At 46.7% G+C, this 21,947-nt stretch overlaps 1 protein-coding gene across 4 annotated transcripts in view; it reads left to right on the top strand.

Annotated features, from left to right (window-relative positions):
• The window catches only part of rnf123 (ring finger protein 123), a 406,183-nt gene that overhangs the window by 336,950 nt on the left and 47,286 nt on the right, over positions 1-21,947 (top strand). For all 4 annotated transcript variants that reach the window (XM_078209329.1, XM_078209331.1, XM_078209330.1 and 1 more), the window contains exon 36: positions 21,592-21,734. In XM_078209329.1, coding sequence (XP_078065455.1) covers positions 21,592-21,734 — 143 coding nt within the window. The remainder of the gene's footprint in view (positions 1-21,591; positions 21,735-21,947) is intronic.

Raw genomic sequence — 21,947 nt, forward strand, 5'->3', positions numbered from 1 at the left:
GAGTCACTCTGGGTGGAGCTTAGAAACAGGAAAGGCGCAGTCACTATGTTGGGGGTGTACTACAGGCCCCCCAACAGGCCAAGGGAAGTGGAAGAATGGATATGTCAGGAGATACTGGATAGGTGCAGGAAATATAGGGTTGTTGTAGTGGGAGACTTCAATTTCCCTGGTATAGACTGGAAATCGCTGAGGGCAGGGACTCTGGATGGTGAGGCATTTGTAAAATGTGTACAGGAGGGTTCGTTGGAACAATATGTGGACAGCCCAACTAGAGAGGGGGCTATACTGGACCTGGTGCTGGGGAATGAACCCGGTCAGGTCTTCAAAGTTTTGGTCGGGGAACATGTGGCAAATAGTGACCACAATTCTGTTAGCTTTAGGATAGTGATGGAAAAGGATGAGTGGTGTCCCAAGGGTAAGGTGTTGGATTGGGGGAAGGCTAACTTTATTGGGATCAGGCAGAAATTGGCAGCTCTTGATTGGGAGAGGCTGTTTGAGGGTAAATCCACATCTGGTATGTGGCAGTCTTTTAAGGAATGGTTGTTAGGGCTACAGGACAAGCATGTGCCTGTAAAAAAGAAGGATAGGAAGGGTAGGATTAGAGAACCGTGGATAACCAGGGAAATTGAGGGACTGGTCAAAAGGAAAAGAGAGGCGTATGTTAGGTCCAAGCAGCTAAAAACGGAGGGAGCTCTGGAAGAGTATAATGAAAGTAGGAAAATACTCAAACGGGGAATTAGAAGAGCAAAAAGGGGTCACGAAATGTTCTTGGCAGACAGGATTAAGGAGAATCCCAAGGCATTTTATTCATACGTTAGGAACAAAAGGGTTGTAAGGGAAAAAATCGGACCTCTCAGGGACAAAAGTGGGGACTTATGCTTGGAGCCCAAAGAGGTAGGGGAGATCCTAAATGAATACTTTGCGTCGGTATTCACTAAGGAGAGGGATGTGTTGACTGGGAGTGTCTCGGAGGGGAGTGTTGAACCGTTGGAGAAAATCTCCATTACAAAGGAGGAAGTGTTAGGTTTGTTAGAGAATATAAAGACTGACAAATCCCCAGGGCCTGATGGAATCTATCCAAGGCTGCTCAGGGAGACGAGAGGTGAAATCGTTGGGCCTCTGACGCAAATCTTTGTCTCGTCACTGGACACAGGTGAGGTCCCAGAGGATTGGAGGATAGCCAATGTGGTCCCGTTATTTAAGAAGGGTAGGAAGGATAACCCGGGTAATTATAGGCCGGTGAGCTTGACGTCCGTGGTGGGGAAGTTGTTGGAGAAGATTCTTAAAGATAGGATGTATGCGCATTTAGAAAGGAATAAACTCATTAACGATAGTCAACATGGTTTTGTGAGAGGGAGGTCATGCCTCACGAACCTGGTGGTGTTTTTTGAAGAAGTGACCAAAATGGTTGACGAAGGAAGGGCCGTGGATGTTGTCTATATGGACTTTAGTAAAGCGTTTGACAAAGTCCCTCATGGTAGGCTAGTGAAAAAGGTTGGATCCCATGGGATAAAGGGGGAGGTGGCTAGATGGGTGGAGAACTGGCTTGGTCATAGAAGACAGAGGGTGGTAGTGGAAGGGTCTTTTTCCGGCTGGAGGCCTGTGACTAGTGGTGTACCGCAGGGCTCTGTATTGGGACCTCTGCTGTTTGTGATTTATATAAATGATCTGGAAGAAGGAGTAACTGGGGTGATCAGTAAGTTTGCGGACGACACAAAACTGGCAGGACTTGCAGATAGTGAGGAACATTGTCAGAGGCTACAGAAAGATATAGATAGGCTGGAAATTTGGGCAAGGAAATGGCAGATGGAGTTCAATACTGATAAATGCGAAGTGATGCATTTTGGTGGGCATAATGTAGGGAGGAGCTACACGATAAATGGAAGAACCATAAAGGGTGTAGAGACGCAGAGGGACCTGGGTGTGCAAGTCCACAGATCTTTGAAGGTGACGTCACAGGTGGAGAAGGTGGTGAAGAAGGCATATGGCATGCTTGCCTTTATAGGACGGGGCATAGAGTATAAAAGTTGGGGTCTGATGTTGCAGATGTATAGAACGTTGGTTCGGCCGCATTTGGAATACTGCGTCCAGTTCTGGTCGCCACACTACCAGAAGGACGTGGAGGCTTTGGAGAGAGTACAGAGGAGGTTTACCAGGATGTTGCCTGGTATGGAGGGGCTTGGTTATGAGGAGAGATTGGGGAAACTGGGGTTGTTCTCCTTGGAAAGACGGAGGATGAGGGGAGACTTAATAGAGGTGTATAAAATTATGAAAGGCATAGATAGGGTGAACGGTGGGAAGCTTTTCCCCGGGTCGGTGGTGACGTTCACGAGGGGTCATAGGTTCAAGGTGAAGGGGGGGAGGTTTAACACAGATATCAGAAGGACATATTTCACACAGAGGGTCGTGGTGGCCTGGAATGTGTTGCCGGGCAAGGTGGTGGAGGCGGACACACTGGGAACGTTTAAGACTTATCTAGACAGCTATATGAACGGAGTGGGAATGGAGGGATACAAAAGAGTGATCTAGTTTGGACCAGGGAGCGGCGCGGGCTAATTGTTCCTGGTTTCTCGTTTCAAGGCTTCATTCTACGATCATCTTGCTGGTGCCAGTACAGAGTGAGACTGCGGATAGTTGGGAACCTGTCTCGGGGGCAGGGGATTCATATGGTGTTCGTGGAAGTGGAAATGACTAGGGTTGGGAAGCATTTTCCGATCGGGGCCATTGTGATCTCCTGGACTCGTTTCGATCGCCTCAGGGGGTCGGAGAGGAATTTCCCAGATTTTCTTTCCCCATATTGGCCCTGGGGTTTTTCACTCTGGGTTTTCGCCTCTCCCTGGAGATCACATGGTCTGGAATGGGGGGGTGGGGGTAAGTTAATAGGTTGTAATGAACAAAGCATCGTAGCTGTGAGGGACAGCTCGGTGGATAGGATATTGGTATGTAGATAGGCTGGAAAATTGGGTGGGGATCCTGGATTCAGGATTCAATCCTGGACCGGGGAGCGGCGCGGGCTTGGAGGGCCGAAGGGCCTGTTCCTGTGCTGTATTGTTCTTTGTTCTTTGTTCTTTGTAACATGAGGAAAAACCCTTTTACCCAGTGAGTGGTTAGGATCTAGAATGCATGACCTGAGAGAGAGGTTGGCGGAAGCAAATTCAGTTATGTATTTCAAAAGAATATTTTCCTTAGAATCCCTACAGTGCAGAAGGAGGCCATTCGGCCCACCAAAAGCTACACCTACTCTCTGACAGAGCTTCTTACCCAAGCCCTATCTCTGTAACCCCACCTATTTATCCCACTAATAGCCCTAACCTATATATCTTGGAACACTAAGGGGCAATTTACCATGGCCAGTCCACCTAACCTGCACATCTTTGGACTGTGGGAGGAAACCGAAGCATCCAGAGAAACCTACTCAGACATGGGGAGAATGTGCAAACTCCATGCAATCACCCAATGTTGGAATTGAAACCAGGTCCCTGGCGCTGTGAGGCAGCAAAGCTAACCACTGTGTCACCGCATCATCTTTGTTAATTACTTGAGCGTAATATTGCAGAGCTAAGGGAAAAGGCAAGGGAATGGGACCAGCAGAATTACTCTTCTTGCGAGCCTGGGGTGGGCCAATGGCCTCCTTCTGTGCTGTAACCACTCTCTGATTCTTCATCTGGCAACAAGGAGACCTGGAAACTACAGATGTTTGGATCAAGGTGTTTAAAAGTTTAAAGTTTATTTATTAGTGTCACAAGTAGGCTTACATTAACACTGCAATGAAGTTACTGTGAAAATCCCCTAATCGCCACACTCTGGCACCTGTTTGGGTACACTGAGGGAGAATTTAGCATGTCCAATGCACCAAACCAGCACGTCTTTCGGACTGTGGGAGGAAACCGGAGCACCCAGAGGAAGCCCACGCAGACACGGGGAGAATGTGCAGACTCCACACAGACAGTGACCCAAACTGGGAATTGAATCCGGGTGCCTGGCACTGTGAGGCTGTAGTGCTAACCACTGTGCTAGCATGCCACCTCAGACCCACCATGCCGCCCCAGGTGTGTGCTGCCTTGAGCAGTGGCTACTTTTGTAGTTCACACAAAGCATTACTAATAAGGCACAAACTAGGTAAAGGTTTACCGAGTGATGTTTCCATCAAATACATCAGCATTGTTCCACCTTCAGAAAGGTGATGAGTACCTGTTTGAAATTGGTTTTGAAACCAAGGCAATTGAGTATGAAGATAGGGAAGTCTTGCTGCAACTGTACACAATGTTGGTGAGACCACACCTTGAGTAGCATGTACAGTTTTGGTTGTCTTGCTTAAGGAATGACATACTTAGAAGCAGTTCAGAGAAGGTACTCATTTGGTTGATTTCTGGGATGAAGGGGTTGTCTCATGTGGAAACATTGAGCAGGTTGGGTCTATGTAGAAGAATTATAGAATCTACAGTGCAGAAGGAGGCCATTCGGCCCATCGAGTCTGCACCGACAACAATCCCAACCAAGTCCTATTCCCAAAACCGCACATATTTACCCTGCTAATCCCTCTAACGTACACATCCCGGGACACTAAGGGGCAATTTAGCATGGCCAATCAACCTAACCCGCACATCTTTGGACTGTGGGAGGAAACCGGAGCACCCGGAGGAAACCCACGCAGACATGGGGAGAATGTGCAAACTCCACACAGACAGTGATCCAAGATGGGAATCGAACCTGGGTCCCTGACACTGTGAGGCAGCAATGCTAACCACTGTGCTACCGTGCCACCCCGAGAGATGATATTGAAACAAGATTCTGAGCAGACTTGGCAGAGTAGATGCTGAGACAATGGTCCCTCTTGTGGGGGATTCTGGAACTAGCTAGCACAGTTTAAGAATAAGGGGGCTTCTATTTAAGACAAAGATAAGAACTTTCTTCTCTGAGGGTTGTTAATCTTGGAATTCTCCACCCAGAGAGCAGTCGAGACTGGTCATTGAATATATTCAAGTCTGAATTAGACAGATTATTGATCAAAAAGGAGTCTGGGGTTATGGGGCCAAACAGGAAATTGGAGCTCAGCACATTATCTGATCAGCCATGATCTCATCGAATGATAGAACAGGCTTGCTGGGCAGAATGGCCTATTCTTATTCCTATTTCTTTGTTCTCAAGTCAATTGCATATAGTGTATACAGCAATGACCTGATTGCATTAAGTTCATTAAGGGAGTCCCTTTTGTGTCCTAGTTTATGCAAGCTATTTGGAGTCGAGCCCAGGTATGTCATTGGGATCTTAATTTAGCTCTTCGCAAATCTATGAATCCACATGTTAGACCATAAGCTAAGGATAAAGCATTTGCAACCATCTTCGGCCAGAAGCACCGAATGGATGATCCACTTTGGCCTATTCCTGAGGTCAACATTCTGCCAAATTGGTTCACACTACGTGACATGAAGGAACAGCTGAAGGCATTTGATACTGCAATATCTATGGGCCCTGACAATGACCTGGTAGTAGTATGGAAGACTTGTGCTTCAGAACTTGTCACACCCCTAGCCAAGCTGTTCCAGTACAGTTATAACATTGTCCTGTACCCAAAAACTTGGGAAATTGCCCAGGCACGTCCTGTTCACATGCATCAGGGCAAATCCAGTCTAGCTGATTACATTAACCTACTCTCAATCACACCATCTACCACCTTAAACACTAACTCCCTCACCACTGATGCACACTGTAACTATGTGTCCCATATACATGATATACTGCAGGAACTTGCCAAGCTTTCATTGATGGCACCTTGCAACCGTACTACTGGAAGGACAAGGCTTGTAAACACAATGGATCATCACCACCACTTGCATGTTCCCCTCCAAGCCACATACCATACTGACTTTTTTTTAAATTCATGGACATGGGCGTCGCTGGCTGGCCAGCATTTATTGCCCATCTTTAGTCGCCCTTGTTCAGAGGGCACTTGAGAGTCAACCACATTGCTGTGGCTCTGGAGCCACATGTAGGCCAGCCTAGGTAAGGACGGCAGAAGGATGACTTGGAATTATACTGCTGTTCCTTCACTGTTGCCTGGTCAAAAACCTGGAATTCTCTTCCTAACAGCATTGTGGATGGACCTATACATGACGGACTGCAGCAGTTCAAGAAGGTGGCTCACCACCACCACCATCTTGAGGAGATTTGGGGATGGACACAATGCTGGTTCTGATAGAAAGCTCACACCCCTTGAAAGAACTTATCAGTAAAGCAGTGTGAAGTGCTGGCAACAGTGCTATCAGATCAAAATTGCAGTGTAATAAACTCACTGACACTCAGTTTGGGTTCTGCTGGAGACAATCATGGACCAAAGAACTGAATTCAGAGTTGAGAGTGACTGCCCCTGACGTCAGGGCAGCATTTGACCGAATTTGGTATCAATATTAAACTCAATGGGAATCAGCGGGAATAATCTCCACTGGTTGGAGATTAGGGCACAAAGAGCAACGTTGTTGGTGGCCAATTATCTTAGCTCCAAGACATTGCAACACGAGTTCCTCTGAGTAATACCCTATGCAAACTCTCTTCAGCTGCTTGACCATTGTTATTCCCCCCCGCCTTCATAATGTCAGACATGAAGATGTTTGTTGTCAGTTGCACAGTGCTCAGTACCACGTGTGACTCCTCAGATACTGAAGCAGTCCAAGTTCATATGCAGCAAGACCTGGACAACATTCAGGCTTGATAAGTAACGTTCACACCATGCTAGCGCCAGGCAATGACCATCTCCAACAAGAGTGACTTTCAATGGCATTGTCGTCACTGAATATCCCACCATCGACATTCTGGAGGTTACCATTGGACAAAGGCTTAACTGGGATAGCCATATAAATACTGTGGCTAAAGGTGCGGGTCACAGGCTGAGTATTCTGTAACAAGTAACTCCCTCTTCCTGACTCCCCAAATATGTTGACCATTTACAAGTCAAGGATGTGATGGAATACTGTCCACTTGTCTGGATGAGTAAGTCCAGAACAACATTCAAGAAGCTCGACACTATTTAGCACAAAGCAGCCTGTTTAATTGGCATCCCATCCACCACTTCAATCATTTTTTCCCTCCATCACCGGCGCACAATGGCAGAATTGTGTATCATCTGCAAGATGCACTGCAGCAACTTGCCAAACAAACCTCCTTCAATGGGGGGTGACACAGTGGCACAATGGTTAGCATTGCAGCCTCACAGTGTCAAGGGGTGGCACGGTAGCACAGTGGGGTGGCACGGTAGCACAGTGGGGTGGCACGGTAGCACAGTGGTTAGCACTGCTGCTTCACAGCTCCAGGGTCCCAGGTTCGATTCCCGGCTCGGGTCACTGTCTGTGTGGAGTTTGCACATTCTCCTCGTGTCTGCGTGGGTTTCCTCCGGGTGCTCCGGTTTCCTCCCACAGTCCAAAGATGTGCGGGTTAGGTTGATTGGCCAGGTTTAAAAAATTGCCCCTTAGAGTCCTGGGATGCATAGGTTAGAGGGATTAGCGGGTAAATATGTGGGGGTAGGGCCTGGGTGGGATTGTGGTCGGTGCAGACTCGATGGGCCGAATGGCCTCCTTCTGCACTGTAGGGTTTCTATGATTTCTATGAAGGACCTGGGTTCAATTCCCGTCGTGGGTCACTGTCTGTGCAGAGTCTGCACATTCTCCCTGTGTCTGCATGGGTTTCCTCCTACAGTCCGAAAGAGGTGCTGGTTAGATGCATTGGCCCTGTTAAATTCTCCCTCAGTGAACCCGAACAGGCACCTAGGGGATTTTCACAGTAACTTCACTGCAGCGTTAATGTAAGCTTACTTGTGACACTAATAAATAAACTTAAAATTTTCAAACCCACAACATCTATCACCAAGAAGGACAAGGGCAGCAGATGCATGGTAATTCCATAACCTGCAAGTTCCCCTCCAAGCCACACTCCATCTTGACTTGGAAATATATCGCCATTCCTTCACTGTCAGGTCAAACAGCATTATAGCTGTCTTTACACCTGGTGGACTACAGTGGCTCAAAAAGGCAGCTCACCACCATCTTCTCGAGCAATTTGGAATGTGCAGAAATTGCTGGCCTAGTCAGCAATGCTCACATGAAAGAATAGAAAAAAGTTTCTCAACATGAAAAATGTCACTATTGTTTGCAGAGGTTATCATCTCAATCTCTAGCTGTGGTCCAGCTGTATTAGATAATTTTCAACAGGTAGTTCTTCTCAGACATCTGGAATTCCCGCTGAAAGGTGCCAGTTGGTGATTGTTCCTTTATTTTATCTGCTGCTTCACTAAGACCAGATTTTTCAGGATCTGGATGATTGTAGAAATCTGAACTATCCTGTTATCTGTATTGAGCATCTTTGAAAGCCAAGACAATTACTTGTTTCCTATGGTTCAAAGACCCGAAGAAACCAAGCAGTTAATAATTAAGCTAATTGTCAAGTACATTCAATACTGTTGGGTTCTTGCTGAAAAGAAGTCCAATGGTTTGGCTGAAGCTCTATGCTAATTCCTGGGCTTTGTGTTCATGTTCAGATCGGTGATATTCCTAGGGTGATAACTCACATATTTGGCAAGTATTATTCTTGGAGTCAATCTCTGCAGACCATTTGTTTTTGTTAGTTGTGACTTGCAAACAGGACCCACCCTCCGAATTTGGCAGCTCTTCTCCAGGAGTCTGAGCAGCGAGGATTGGTAAATCACCCATCTTTAAAGAGTCACCTGCATTCTTCAAAAGCAATAAAAAATTCATATTATGACACCATCTCTCCCTTCTGGGTGGTGTACAGAATGCATATCCTTGAAGATGACCTTACAGCAGCAACCTACATTTATATAGCATCTTGGACATGGTAAACTGCCCTAATGTGCTTCACAGGAGCATTATCAAATGAAGCCTGATACCAAACCACTTACGATCATACTAACTCAGGTGACCAAAAGCTTGGTTAAAGAGGTAGGTTTTAAGGAACATGTTACGAGAGAGAGATGCAGCCAGGTGGAAAGGTTTGAGATACAAGGTAGGTCATAATCTTGTTTGTTTAATCATTTACTTGCCAGCTAATTTTCTGCTCGGTAAGCTTCCAAATTTAATCAAAAAATGAGCATTAGTGCATGACAGGAGCATGTGGACACAATCAGAGCAGCTCGAGAAATTGTACATGAACCTTTTACTGAGCATAGTTTCCATGCAGACTTATTCTGTTAATGGTCTCCATTAAAATGCATTATTCCTAGAGGACTGAGTAAATGTATATATCTTTTAAATAGATGTTGCCAAGAATCTTGGCACTCTGAAAGTGTACAGTACTATTCAACTGGGTGTTATATCGCTCAGAGTTAATTGAGAGCAATTTCTGGACTGAGTACTTGCTAGTAGACTGTTCGTCCAGTCCACACGCTGCAGCAAAAAAACCGAACTAATGATGGCAATGATGCGCGACAATCAAGCACGAGGTACAAGGCTTCAGCCTTTGTTTATTGACAAACAATGGAACTATCTAACACGAGTACACCAATCCAGACTGAAGGGGTCCCGCCTGAGCAGAGGGTCTTATACCTCTCCCCAGGAGGCGGGGCCCGACCGGGATGTGCCATAACAGCATCCACCACAGGTATATTAATCCCACAGTGTAAACACCCTAATCCAACAACAACATTATAACAACCCCCACAGTGGCAACACCCTAACCCAACAGTAACATTGGAATAACCCCACAGTGGTAACCAACGATGGTTCACCACATTCACCCCTCCTTTGAAAACAAAGGCCGGCGGGGTGCGAAAACAGATTACATATATACAAAATTTACAAGTCCAGACGGTCTGGAGGACCGCACCGTCGCTGTGATCTCCTCAACACCGGTTGCGACACCGGAGCAGGTGCTTGCGGTGGCGTTCTCTCCAAAACAGCGTCCGGCTGTCCCCTCGAGGACTCACGGGCCGGTTGACCCTGGTGAAGCGGTGGTGCAGGGGATCCTGGTACCTTCTGTGGTGGCGCCGATCTCCGAGTCTCAGGCAAGCTGTACATGGGAGTATAACTGTTATGCACTGGTCCCGGTGCTGACCGCACCACGTCTGGGGAAGAAAGAAGTGAAAGGGGGTTCGTGACAGGGGGTATAGGAGCGACAGGAGTTGCTACGTCCCCTGCGGGCGCCAGGTCTCGAATCGAGACTGTGTCCTCTCGCCCGTCAGGATATGCCACATAGGCATACTGAGGGTTGGCGTGGAGGAGTTGGACCGGTTCGACCAAGGGGTCGGACTTGCGGGCCCTCACATGTCGCCGCAGAAGGACGGGTCCTGGGTACGTCAACCAGGCTGGTAAGGAGATCCCCGAGGACGACTTCCGAGGGAATGAGAACATCCTCTCGTGGGGAGTAGCATTGATTGCCGTACACAGGAGGGAGCGAATGGAATGAAGCGCATTTGGAAGGACCTCCTGCCACCGGGAGACTGGAAGGCCCCTGGACTTCAGCGCCAATAGGACAGCCTTCCAGACTGTAGCATTCTCTCTCTCCACCTGTCCGTTACCCCTAGGGTTGTAGCTCGTGGTTCTACTAGAGGCAATCCCGTATGAGAGCAGGAATTGCCTCAAGTCGTTACTCATGAACGACGAGCCCCTGTCGCTATGTATGTAGCAGGGGTACCCGAACAGGGTAAAAAGATCACTGAATGCCTTAATCACTGTGGCAGTCGACGTGTCTGCACAGGGGACAACAAACGGGAACCGGGAGTATTCATCTATGATATTGAGAAAATACACATTCCGGTCCGTTGAGGGAAGGGGGCCCTTAAAATCCACACTCAGCCTCTCGAAGGGGCGAGTGGCCTTGACCAATTGTGCCCGGTCAGGTCGATAAAAGTGCGGTTTGCATTCCGCGCAAATCCGACAGCTTCTCGTTACAGACCTGACATCCTCCACCGAGTAGGGCAGGTTACGGGCTTTTATGAAGTGGTAGAGCCGAGTGACCCCAGGATGGCACAGGTCATTATGGAGGGCGTTCAAGCGGTCCTCCTGCATGATAGCGCATGTTCCGCGCGAGAGGGCATCCGAGGGCTCATTGAGTTTCCCTGGACGATACATAATATCGTAATTATAGGTGGAGAGCTCAATTCTCCACCGCAAGATCTTATCATTCTTGATCTTGCCCCTCTGCGTATTACTGAACATAAACGCCACGGATCGTTGACCCGTGATCAGGGTGAACCGCTTCCCCGCCAGGTAATGGCGCCAGTGTCTGATGGCCTCCACAATAGCCTGAGCCTCCTTCTCCACCGCTGAATGCCGAATTTCGGGACCTTGAAGGGTGCGGGAAAAAAACGCGACAGGCCTGCCTGCCTGGTTCAGTGTGGCGGCCAGGGCGAAATCCGATGCATCACTTTCCACCTGAAAAGGGATGGATTCATCCACCGCGTGCATCGTGGCTTTCGCAATGTCACTTTTCAAAGCCTTGAAGGCCAATTGGGCCTCCGGCGTGAGTGGGAAAGTCGTGGACTTGATGAGCGGACGGGCTTTGTCCGCGTAGTTGGGGACCCACTGCGCATAATAAGAAAAAAAGCCGAGGCATCTCCTCAGTGCTTTTGCGCTAGCGGGCAAGGGAAGTTCAGTAAGGGAGCGCATACGGTCTGGATCAGGGCCGATGACCCCGTTTTCCACCACGTATCCCAGGATAGCTAACCTGCGCGTACGGAATACACACTTCTCCCTGTTATAGGTCAGATTCAGGCGAGACGCAGTGCGCAGAAAGTTCTGGAGGTTTGTGTCATGGTCCTGCTGGTCATGGCCGCAGATGGTGACGTTATCCAGGTACGGGAAGGTAGCCCGCAACCCGTTCTGGTCCACCATTCGGTCCATAGCACGCTGGAAGACCGAGACCCCATTGGTGACACCAAATGGAACCCTAAGAAACTGATACAGACGACCATCCGCCTCAAAAGCCGTATATTGTCGGTCCTCTGGGCGGATGGGGAGTTGGTGGTAGGCGGACTTAAGGTCTATGGTGGAGAACACCCGGTACTGCGCAATCTGATTGACCATATCAGATATGCGCGGGAGAGGATACGCATCCAGCTGCGTATAACGATTAATGGTCTGACTGTAGTCGATGACCATCCGGGGTTTGTTCCCGCTTTTAACCACCACGACCTGCGCTCTCCACGGACTAGCACTGGGCTGTATGATCCCTTCTTTGAGGAGCCGCTGAACCTCAGATCTAATGAAGATCCGGTCTTCAGCGCTGTAACGCCTACTTTTAGTAGCGATGGGCTTGCAGCCTGGTACCAGATTCTTAAATAAAGAGGGTGTGGTGATCTTTAGTGTGGAAAGATTGCATGCGGGGCGCTTTGGACAATTTGGAGGCTGCGGCTGATTCCCTACTGCCAGCGAAGGGAGTGGCCCACCGTACTGTAGGATCACACTCTTCATGTGGACCATAAAGTTTAGTCCGAGGAGAATTGGCGCGCAAAGGTGCGGCAACACAAGGAGCCTGTATCGCTCGTAAATTGTGCCCTGCACCTCCAGGGTTACCATACAACGTCCTTGGATCGGTACAGACCGGGACCGTGATGCCATAGAAATTGTCTGTTTGGCAGGTAGAACCCGGAGTCCACACCTCTTTGCAGTGTCAGGGTGAATAAAACTCTCGGTGCTCCCACTGTCAAACAGACATTACACAGTACGACCATTTACCTTGATGTTCATCATCGAACAGTCAAGCCTGTGATGCTTTGTCTGGTCCAGAGAGATCGACGCCACCGTTGGCCCTTGGATGTCACTGCAGGCAGCCGAGGTTGATACTGAGGACCCCTGCTGGTCGCTCCTGGTCATCATCGACCACGATGGCCGCCCCCATGAATCGCACGTGGGTGAGGGCGCCAAGCGTAGCGACTCCTGGTGGTCATCTTCCTCCTCCGCCAGCCACGATGGCGTCGTCCTGGATTCGCACGTGGTCGGACCTCGTGGATACTGCGACGCCGAAGGAGATTGTCTCCGCTCTGGAGGGTCACAGGCTGCACTGCCGTTCTTGGGCTTCGATCTGCAGACTTTCGCGTAGTGCCCCTTTTTACCGCACTGACTGCAGATCACTGTTTTAGCTGGACACTGTTGCCGTGGATGCTTGGCCCCTCCGCAAAAATAGCACCGCTGGCCGCCTGGAGCTGCCGCCGTCGTCGGGTCGCTATGGGAGCGCGAACCCGTGGGGCGAGGAGGGATTTGTGCTTGCTCCTGCCACGTTGTCTCCACGTGGTCTTCGGGGTACAGAGCCAAGCTTTTCGACGCTGCCTCCAGCATCTCGGCCATCTCCATCGCTTGGGTCAGGTTGAGGTTCCCTTTCTCCAGTAGCTTAAGCCGGATGTACGAGGACCGTACCCCTGCTACAAACGCATCTCGGGCGAGGTCGTACATGTACTGCTCAGCCGACACAGCTTTGCAGTCGCAGCCCCTGGCAAGCTGCAAGAGCTCATTGGCGTAGTCCTCCATGGTTTCGCCCGACTGCCGACGTCGTGTAGCGAGGAGGTAACGAGCGTGAATCTCGTTGGGTGGTCTCGTGTATCGTTTCTTCAAGAGCTCGATGGCCCTCGGGTAAGTGGTGGCCGCACGAATCGCAAGATAGACCGTGTCGCTTACCCTCGCGTGGAGGACCTGGAGTTTGTCGTCGTCCGTAGTAACTGCTGCAGAGGCCGCCAGGTAGTCCTCGAAACACTTCAGCCAGTGGTCGAAGGTGTTAGAGGCACCGACCGCACGTGGGTCCAGCGTCAGACGCTCTGGTTTCAGCATTTGCTCCATACTCTCTTTACTGTCGAGAGTTTTGTGTTTGTCAATAAAATTGATGCGCGACAATCAAGCACGAGGTACAAGGCTTCAGCGATTGAAGGCTTTTATTGACAAACAATGGAACTATCTAACACGAGTACACCAATCCAGACTGGAGGGGTCCCGCCTGAGCAGAGGGTCTTATACCTCTCCCCAGGAGGCGGGGCCCGACCGGGATGTGCCATAACAGCATCCACCCCAGGTATATTAATCCCACAGTGTAAACACCCTAACCCAACAACAACATTATAACAACCCCCACAGTGGCAACACCCTAACCCAACAGTAATATTGGAATAACCCCACAGTGGTAACCAACGATGGTTCACCACAGGCAATGCTTGGCTTTAGATCACAGCTAATTTTAAAATGATGCTTCTGAGATGACCGTTGAATTAATTTATTTCGGACCAGGAGGTGGTAGGTGTCAGTATGCCATAACCAAAAATGCTTGAATCTAGCTGGGGTGCATCTCAGTTACTTCCATTTTTTTATAAATATGGCTGTCAAACCAAATGAATTTGGCATTGTGCACCCGGTTGGGAGAGGATGCAAAAGCAGCAATGAACTGTTTACAAACACAAGTACACTGCACCAAATTTCTGAATGCTTGGATGTAGCAAACTGGCCCCATTGATAACACTGAGGTTATCAGAGAACTGGCAAAAGTGGTGATTTAAAAATCCATCTGCATAGGAATCAAAAATGTATGGAATTGTACTGACATTTTTGGAAGAAAATCTGCTGATTTTGGCCTTATCCTCAGTTCCCAGTGTCTCCAGAGGAACATTATTCAGAGCTTTAATGAAGTACAGAATGTTTATTACATTGACTGACAATTAGATTCATGGGATTTGAATAGTTATACACATTGCACACACACCTTTCATGAAGCTCCCTCAGTGCTGGGATTGTGTGTAAATCACTGTAAACTGCAAGAATGCTCTGACCTTCAACACACGCATTTCTTGTAACACAGGCCTTTGATTCAATGTGAGATGTTGATGAAATGCACTGTAAGGAGTAGCTGTGTGAGCGACTCTGGACTCATTTGTATTTCAATGAACATTTGAAGCAGAACAAGATGCAGGTGAAGGGGAGAGAGTGGGCAATGGAATTTGTTCAGATTGTTTAGGAGCTGTCACAGACTCTCTGTGGAACCGCTGCAGTTCTATACTTTCATATCAGTGAAAATATAATGCTTAAAGAAATGTAGCTTATGCAGTGTAATTGGCTACACCTTTCATTCAATGTAAGCTTTCTGGATGCATCAGACGGAGAAGATGAAACATTTACAATCTGATTAATTTCTAGTTAGTGCGATGAGGAGACTGACTTGCAGCTCAGTGACAGCTCCCTTTGGGGCAAGGACCCATCTGCCTCTTGTCTCCAAATCCTCCTCCATTACAAGGTCAACCCGCGTATTTTCTTTTGACTTTTATTTTTAGCAGCTGCTTTGGTGAAACAAATGTAATCACGTCTGCAGTGTAGATTTTCAAACTGGAGACTGTGAATTCAGCATGAGCTGAGAGGGTATCAGGTTTCCTATCATCCTGGGACCAAACGTACCATTCACCACAAGCACTATGTTCCAAGAATGCTACATTCTGCATTTAACATAATATTATTTCTGCTGACATGGCTATCAATTCGTCCTGTACCAAAGTATTAGAAGTAAGAACAACATTAAAAAATACATCATTTATCCTCGTTTCTTCTGACCCTGAGCTGAAGATTTCACAAGGATCTGCCAGTCTGCATATGTTGCACACCAGTGGCAGTTAACTTCGAACTGATATTAAACATTATAGAATCAAAGAATCCCTACAGTTCAGAAGGAGGTCTTTCGACCCGTCGAGTTTGCACCGACTCTCCAACAGAGGAACCCACCCAGGCTCTATCCCCGTAGCCCCACATATTTACCGCACTAATTCCCCCTAACCTAACATCTTGGAACACTGACAATCTGCCATGGTCAATCCACCTAACTGGCACATCTTTGGACTGTGGGAGCCAGGTAGGTGTTGTGGCCTTCAAGGGACTGCAAATTTACACTGAGGTCCATCTGAGCAGCAGAATAATAGATTCTGTATTCCTGTTGTAAAAGAGCACAGTATCTGAAGTGTGCCTTACATCCAGCTCGCGATCAGTCCACATCAACCTAATATTTCAGACGTCACACTCCAAAGTATCACAAACGTTCTTTTCTAAAAAAAATTGGATACACTGGTCTCCAATGTACAGAAAAGTAATAATCCTCTAACTGACCTCAGGCTGCACCTAAAACAAGTTGTTCTACAATGAACCTGCAGACTTTTAAAAATTCATTCATGGAATGTGAGCATCACTGACGAGGACAACATTTATTGCCCATCCCCAATTGCCCTCGAGAAGGTGGTGGTGAGCTGCCTTCTTGAAACACTGCAGTCCATATGATGTAGGTTCACCCACAGTGCTGTTAGGGAGGGAGTTCCAGGTTTTTGACCCAGTGACAGTGAAGGAACGGTGATATATTTCCAAGTCAGGGTGGTAAGTGAATTGGAGGGGAAATCGCAGGTGGTGGTGTTCCCATGTACCTGTTCCCCTTGTCTGGGTTTGGAAGGAGCTGTTGGAGATGTCTTAGTGTGTTGCTGAGTGTATCTAGTCTGACAGTGGTAGTGCAAGCGACTATTTAAGGTGGTGGATGGAGTACTGATCAAGCAGGCAGTTTTGTCCTGGATGATGATGAGCTTCACAAGTGTTGTTGAAGCTGCACTCACCCAGGCAAGTGTAGATGCTGGACAGACTTTGGCGAGTCAGAAGGTGAGTTACTTGCCGCAAGATTCCCAAACTTTGACCTGCTCTTGTAGCCACAGTATTTATATGGCTAGTCCTGTTCAGTTTCGGGTCAATGGTAAGCCCCAGGATGTTGATATTGGAGGATTCAATGATGGTAATGCCATTGAATGTCGGGGGAGATTGTTAGATTCTCTCTTGTTGCAGATAACCTGACACTTGTGTGGCACGAACGTTACTTGCCACTCACCCTAAGCCTGAGTGTTGTCCAGTCTTTATGCGTGTGGGCATGGACTGCTACAGTATCTGAGGAATTGTGAGTTGTACTGAATGTTATGCAATCATCAGCAGATATCTCCACTTCTAACCTTCAGATGGAGGGAATATCATAGATGAAGCAGTTGAATCTGGCTGGGCATAAGAAACTACCTTGAGGAGCCTCTGCTTGTTGGGCTGCAATGATTTACTTCCACAACCATCTTCCTTTATGCTAGGTATGACTCCAGCAAATGGGAGAGTTTCCCCCTGATTTTCATTGAGTTCAATTTTATTGAGGCTCCTTGATGCCACAATCGGTCAATTACTGCAATGATGTCATGGGCAGTCATGTTCACCTCATTTAACCTCTGAAGCTTAGCCCTTTTATCCATGTTTGGACCAAGACTGTAATGAGATCTGAAGCTACGTGGCCCTAGCAGAACCCAAACTAAACATCTGTAAGCTGCATATTGCTGGATAAGTGCTGCTGATAGCACTGTCGATGTCACCTTCACTTTGCTGATAATCAAGATTAAGGGGAAGTGGTGGTGTCGTGGTATTGTCACTGGACCAGTAATGCAGAGACCCAGGGTATTGATTGCTCTTGGGACCTGGGTTCGAATCCCACCATGACAGATGGTGAAATTTGAATTCAATAACAATCTGGAGCTTAAAGTGGCATGAAACCATTATCAGTTGTAAAATCCCATCTTTCCTTTAGTGATTTGATTTATTATTGTCACATGCATTAGTATACAGTGAAAAGTATTGTTTCTTACATGTTATACAGACAAAGCATACCGTACATAGAGAAGGAGAGAGTGCAGAATGTAGTGTTACAGTCATAGCTAGGGTGTAGAGAAAGATCAACTTAATGCGAGATAGGTCCGTTCAAAAGTCTGATGGCAGCAGGGAAGAAGCTTTTCTTGAGTCGGTTGGTACGTGACCTCTGATTTTTGTATCTTTTTCCCGACAGAAGAAGGTGGAAAAGAGTATGTCCTGGTGCGTAGGGTCCTTAATTACGCTGGCTGCTTTTCCGAGGCAGCGGGAAGTGTAGACAGAGTCAATGGATGGGAGGCTGGTTTGCGTGATGGACTGGTTGACTCTTAAATGCCCTCTGAAATGGACTAGCAAGTCACTCGGTTCAAGGGCAATTAGAGGTGGGCAATAAGTGCTGGCCCAGTCAACAATGTCCACATCCCATGAATGAATTTTTAAAAACTGATGAATTGGATTTGTCCTGCTTTTTGTGGACAGGTTATATCTGGGCAATTTTCCACATTGCTGGATATGTGCCAGTATTATAGTTGTACTGGAGCAGCTTGCTTAGAGGACTAGCTAGTTCTGGAGTATTCAGTGCTACAGCCAGATGCTGTTGGGACCCGTACGCAATGATATATGCAGTGCTTTGATCTTTTTCCTCATATCACGTGGAATGAATCAAATTGGTTGAACTGGCTTCTGTTACGCTGGGGACCTCTGGAGGAGGCCAGGATAGATCATCCACTCGGCACTCTGGCTGTGGAAGCCCTGTCTCTTCCTTAGACTGTTACAAGTTTTGATGGATGCCTGGATTATAAGAAATGTCTCTCTCTCTTTACACTCTCCTGAGGGTTATTTGTTTGTTCCTTACCATCACCTTGGAATCTGGCCTTGTATTTTCAAGTGTCTCAGTTCAAATTGCAAAATTTCCAGTCAGTTGAATGTTGAAAAACCACATTTTCAAAAATAAAGGGGCATAACTCTCAACAGGAAGTCGGATTATCTTCTGGACTGATGCGATCCTTAATAAGTCCAGTCTTTCATTTTTCTCCCACCCGAAAGGGGAAGGTTTCAGTTTCAAATTGGCTACTGTTTATAGCAGCATGATTGAAATGACAAGCTCACTATGTTAGGGACTCCAGAACAGGCAAAAGCTCCCTCACTCTGAGGAGTTGGAGACACACGACAGTGTCTGAGAGGAGTCATGGTGAGTAATCACAGGCACATATCAATGTCACTTCACACCAGTAACTGAGAGTGGCCCTCAACAAGTTACTGGCTAGTTTTGTAACCATTAACAAAAGTTAGTGTCACGAGTCTGGACCTTCACTGCTGTACTTATTACAAATGATGACTAAGTCCCTGCCTGCGCGATGGATGAAAACACTTGTTAAATTATACTGCAATCAATTGGGCTTTTATTTATTAACCATCAGCTTCTAATTGTGGAAGCTGTCGTATGGGATATGAATCATGTTCCTGTAGTCTCTTTTTTCTTCTTTAAAGAGATATCCATTGATTTTACCAGAATTAGATTGTCCTTCCATCTCAATTTCCCCCAGATTTGTGAGTATAACCACGAGTGCAAAAATATCTGAACCTTGTTTAGTTCCTGCCCTTATATTGGTATTCTATTCTTCTGACCACGTACACACCATCTTTTAATGACAATGTATTATTTCCTTAGTTATATTTTTGTATTAATCTCCTCCAGTGCAGTTGCTTAACTAACTGTACAGTACATTCTGTTTGCTGTGAAATTTAATCCGCACTCACTGGGAGATAAATGCTTTTTGTTTCACTGAGTTACAAAAGATTTATGTACTTGCTTGAGTATTGTTTTGACATAAAATATACAGTATAAAGCAATACAGTACATGGCAAATTCATATTCCAACACTTCATGCTGTCATTGTATATACAAACATGGAGGGCCTGATACACTTTGATACAGTTGGGTGGTGTTGCTAACTAATGCATTGCAGACCATTCTGTGGTAGGCACTCGGGCTATACAGGGTCTCAGCTGGTGCACAGGCCCTAAAGAGGTTTAGAAGAGTTGAAGGGGTTTTAGAAACAATGAGCACTCATAGGTTGCCTTTGCAATTTGAAATGTGCAATATTTGGGAAGGTCCTGGTGCTCCTCCAATTCAGATACACCCTGTGCATCACCTACATCACAAGTATTTGATCATTGTATTTGTTATTGGCAGGTTGAGCAATTCCATTTACTTCATATTTCTTGGACATTTCTCTCTCCAAAAGAACATTTAACTTCCCTTTTAACCTATTTGGACTGTTTATTTGAACCCTTTATACTGACAATTAAATAATTCCTGGTAACATATTGCACAAGAGTAAGCATTCAAGAACACAAAATAGGAGCAGGAGTAGATTATATAGCCCCTCAAACCTGCTCCACCATTCAATGCTATCATGGCTGATCTCGGGCTTCAACTCCATTTTCACACCCAATCCACATATCTCTTAATTCACTGAAGGACCAAACATTGGTCTATCCCAGCTGTAAATGTGTTCAGTGAAGGAGCCCTATGAGGTAGAGAACTACAAAGATTCACAGCCCCTTGAGTCAAGTAAGTTATCCTCATCTCAGGTTTAAATGATTGGTCTGTTATCCTGAAATTCTGCCCCCCCCCCCCGTGTTTTAGATTCCCTGACCAGCAGAAATGATCTCATAACGTCCACTCTATCAAGCCTTTTCAGAATTTTGTCAGTTTCAATGAGATCAATCTCAATTCTTCTAAACTCCAGAGAATATAGACCCAATTTAATCAGCCTCTCATCGTAGGTCAGTTGCTTGTTGACCAAAGTGAATAACTTCACAGTTCCCCCACATTATACTCCATCTGCCATCTTGTTGCCCAGCCGCTTAACCTGTCTCTTTCTCTTTGCAGCCTTTTTGTGTCCTCCTCACAGCATGGTATCATTGGCAAACTTTGATGCATTACTCTCTATCCCTTCATCTGAGTCAATAACATAGATTGTAAATAGCTTAGGTCCCGGCACTGTTCTTTGCAACATCTCGCTATTCAGTACCTGTGATGATAGTGTGCCTTTAAGAAATGTATTTATCATATTTCTTGTGAGAGGTATGTTTAAAATTCAGCTCTGGTTTACAAAGTGCCGATTTGTCTGCAAACCAGGTAGCTCCATGCTAAGAATGCAGGAGAATAATTGATTTTTGATAATGGGATGTTTGTTTTAATCTGAGTTGATGCATTTTTGTTTTAGGTTTTCCCCTGGGGTTTCAGAGTAGGGTTTGATTAGGTTGATTAACAAGAGACATAGTCATGTGCTAACGGGGGGAGCTAAGTTTACAGTGCCCGCCAATTTGAAAAAGCTTTGTTTTTGCCTACTCTCTCTGTATTCTATACAATAGTTGTTAACCGTAGGGTGGCATGGTGGCACATTGGTTAGCACAGCTGCCTCACAGCATCAGGGACCTGGGTTCGATTCCAGCTATGGGTGACTGTATGGAGTTTGCACATTCTCCCCATGTCTGCGGTTTCCTCCCACAGTCCAAAGATGTGCAGGTTAAGTCGACTGGCCATGCCCCTTAGTGTCCCAAGATGTGTAGGTTAGAGGGATTAGCTGGGTAAATACATGGGGTTACAGGGATAGGGCCTGGGTAAGATGCTCTGTCGGAGAATTGGTGCAAACCCAATGAGCCGAATGGCCTCCTTCTACACTGTAGGATTCCATAATTCTACCCGTTAACCAATCCTCTATCCAGAGGATTCCATTCCTTTTCCTCTATTCCACCTGACTTACTTTCGTACCCTTACTTGAGAACTGCTGTACTTGGTTTTGTTTGACAACTATTGTATTCGGTTTAGTTTGACAACTATTGTATTTGATTTTACTTTGACTCTTCAGTAGAGTGAGCCATTTGCCTGGAACAGTTGCATCAGTTCCTGTCGGGATCTCAGCTCAAAGTCGCTAATTGTAATTCTTCTTTTCTTACTCGTTTTCAGCATCCAACGAGCAACAGCCGTGCTCTTGGCTGATCCCTGCTTCCAGCTGAGATCAATACAATATCTTCTTGGAGAAAATGAGCTCGCAGCCATGGGAGCAACATCCCCACCAACAGAGAAGAAGCATTTCTCCCTCCAAGCATGTGAGTATAGTGGTCTTTGGCATTGAGAGACCTGACACTCTGCCGATTGTATTATCTTCTTGTACAGAACTTGTATCTTTTGTATCAGATTAAAAATGCAACATGGGAGAGATTTCTGTTGTCTTTGTGAGGGAGAGAATCTATCAGCTATCTAGATTTGATACTGAAGCACAGTGAGTTGGTGGGGGGGGAGATAGGAGGTTGTATGGAAGG

Source organism: Mustelus asterias, chromosome 3 (genome assembly GCF_964213995.1).
Source record: "Mustelus asterias chromosome 3, sMusAst1.hap1.1, whole genome shotgun sequence".
NCBI lineage: Eukaryota > Metazoa > Chordata > Chondrichthyes > Carcharhiniformes > Triakidae > Mustelus > Mustelus asterias.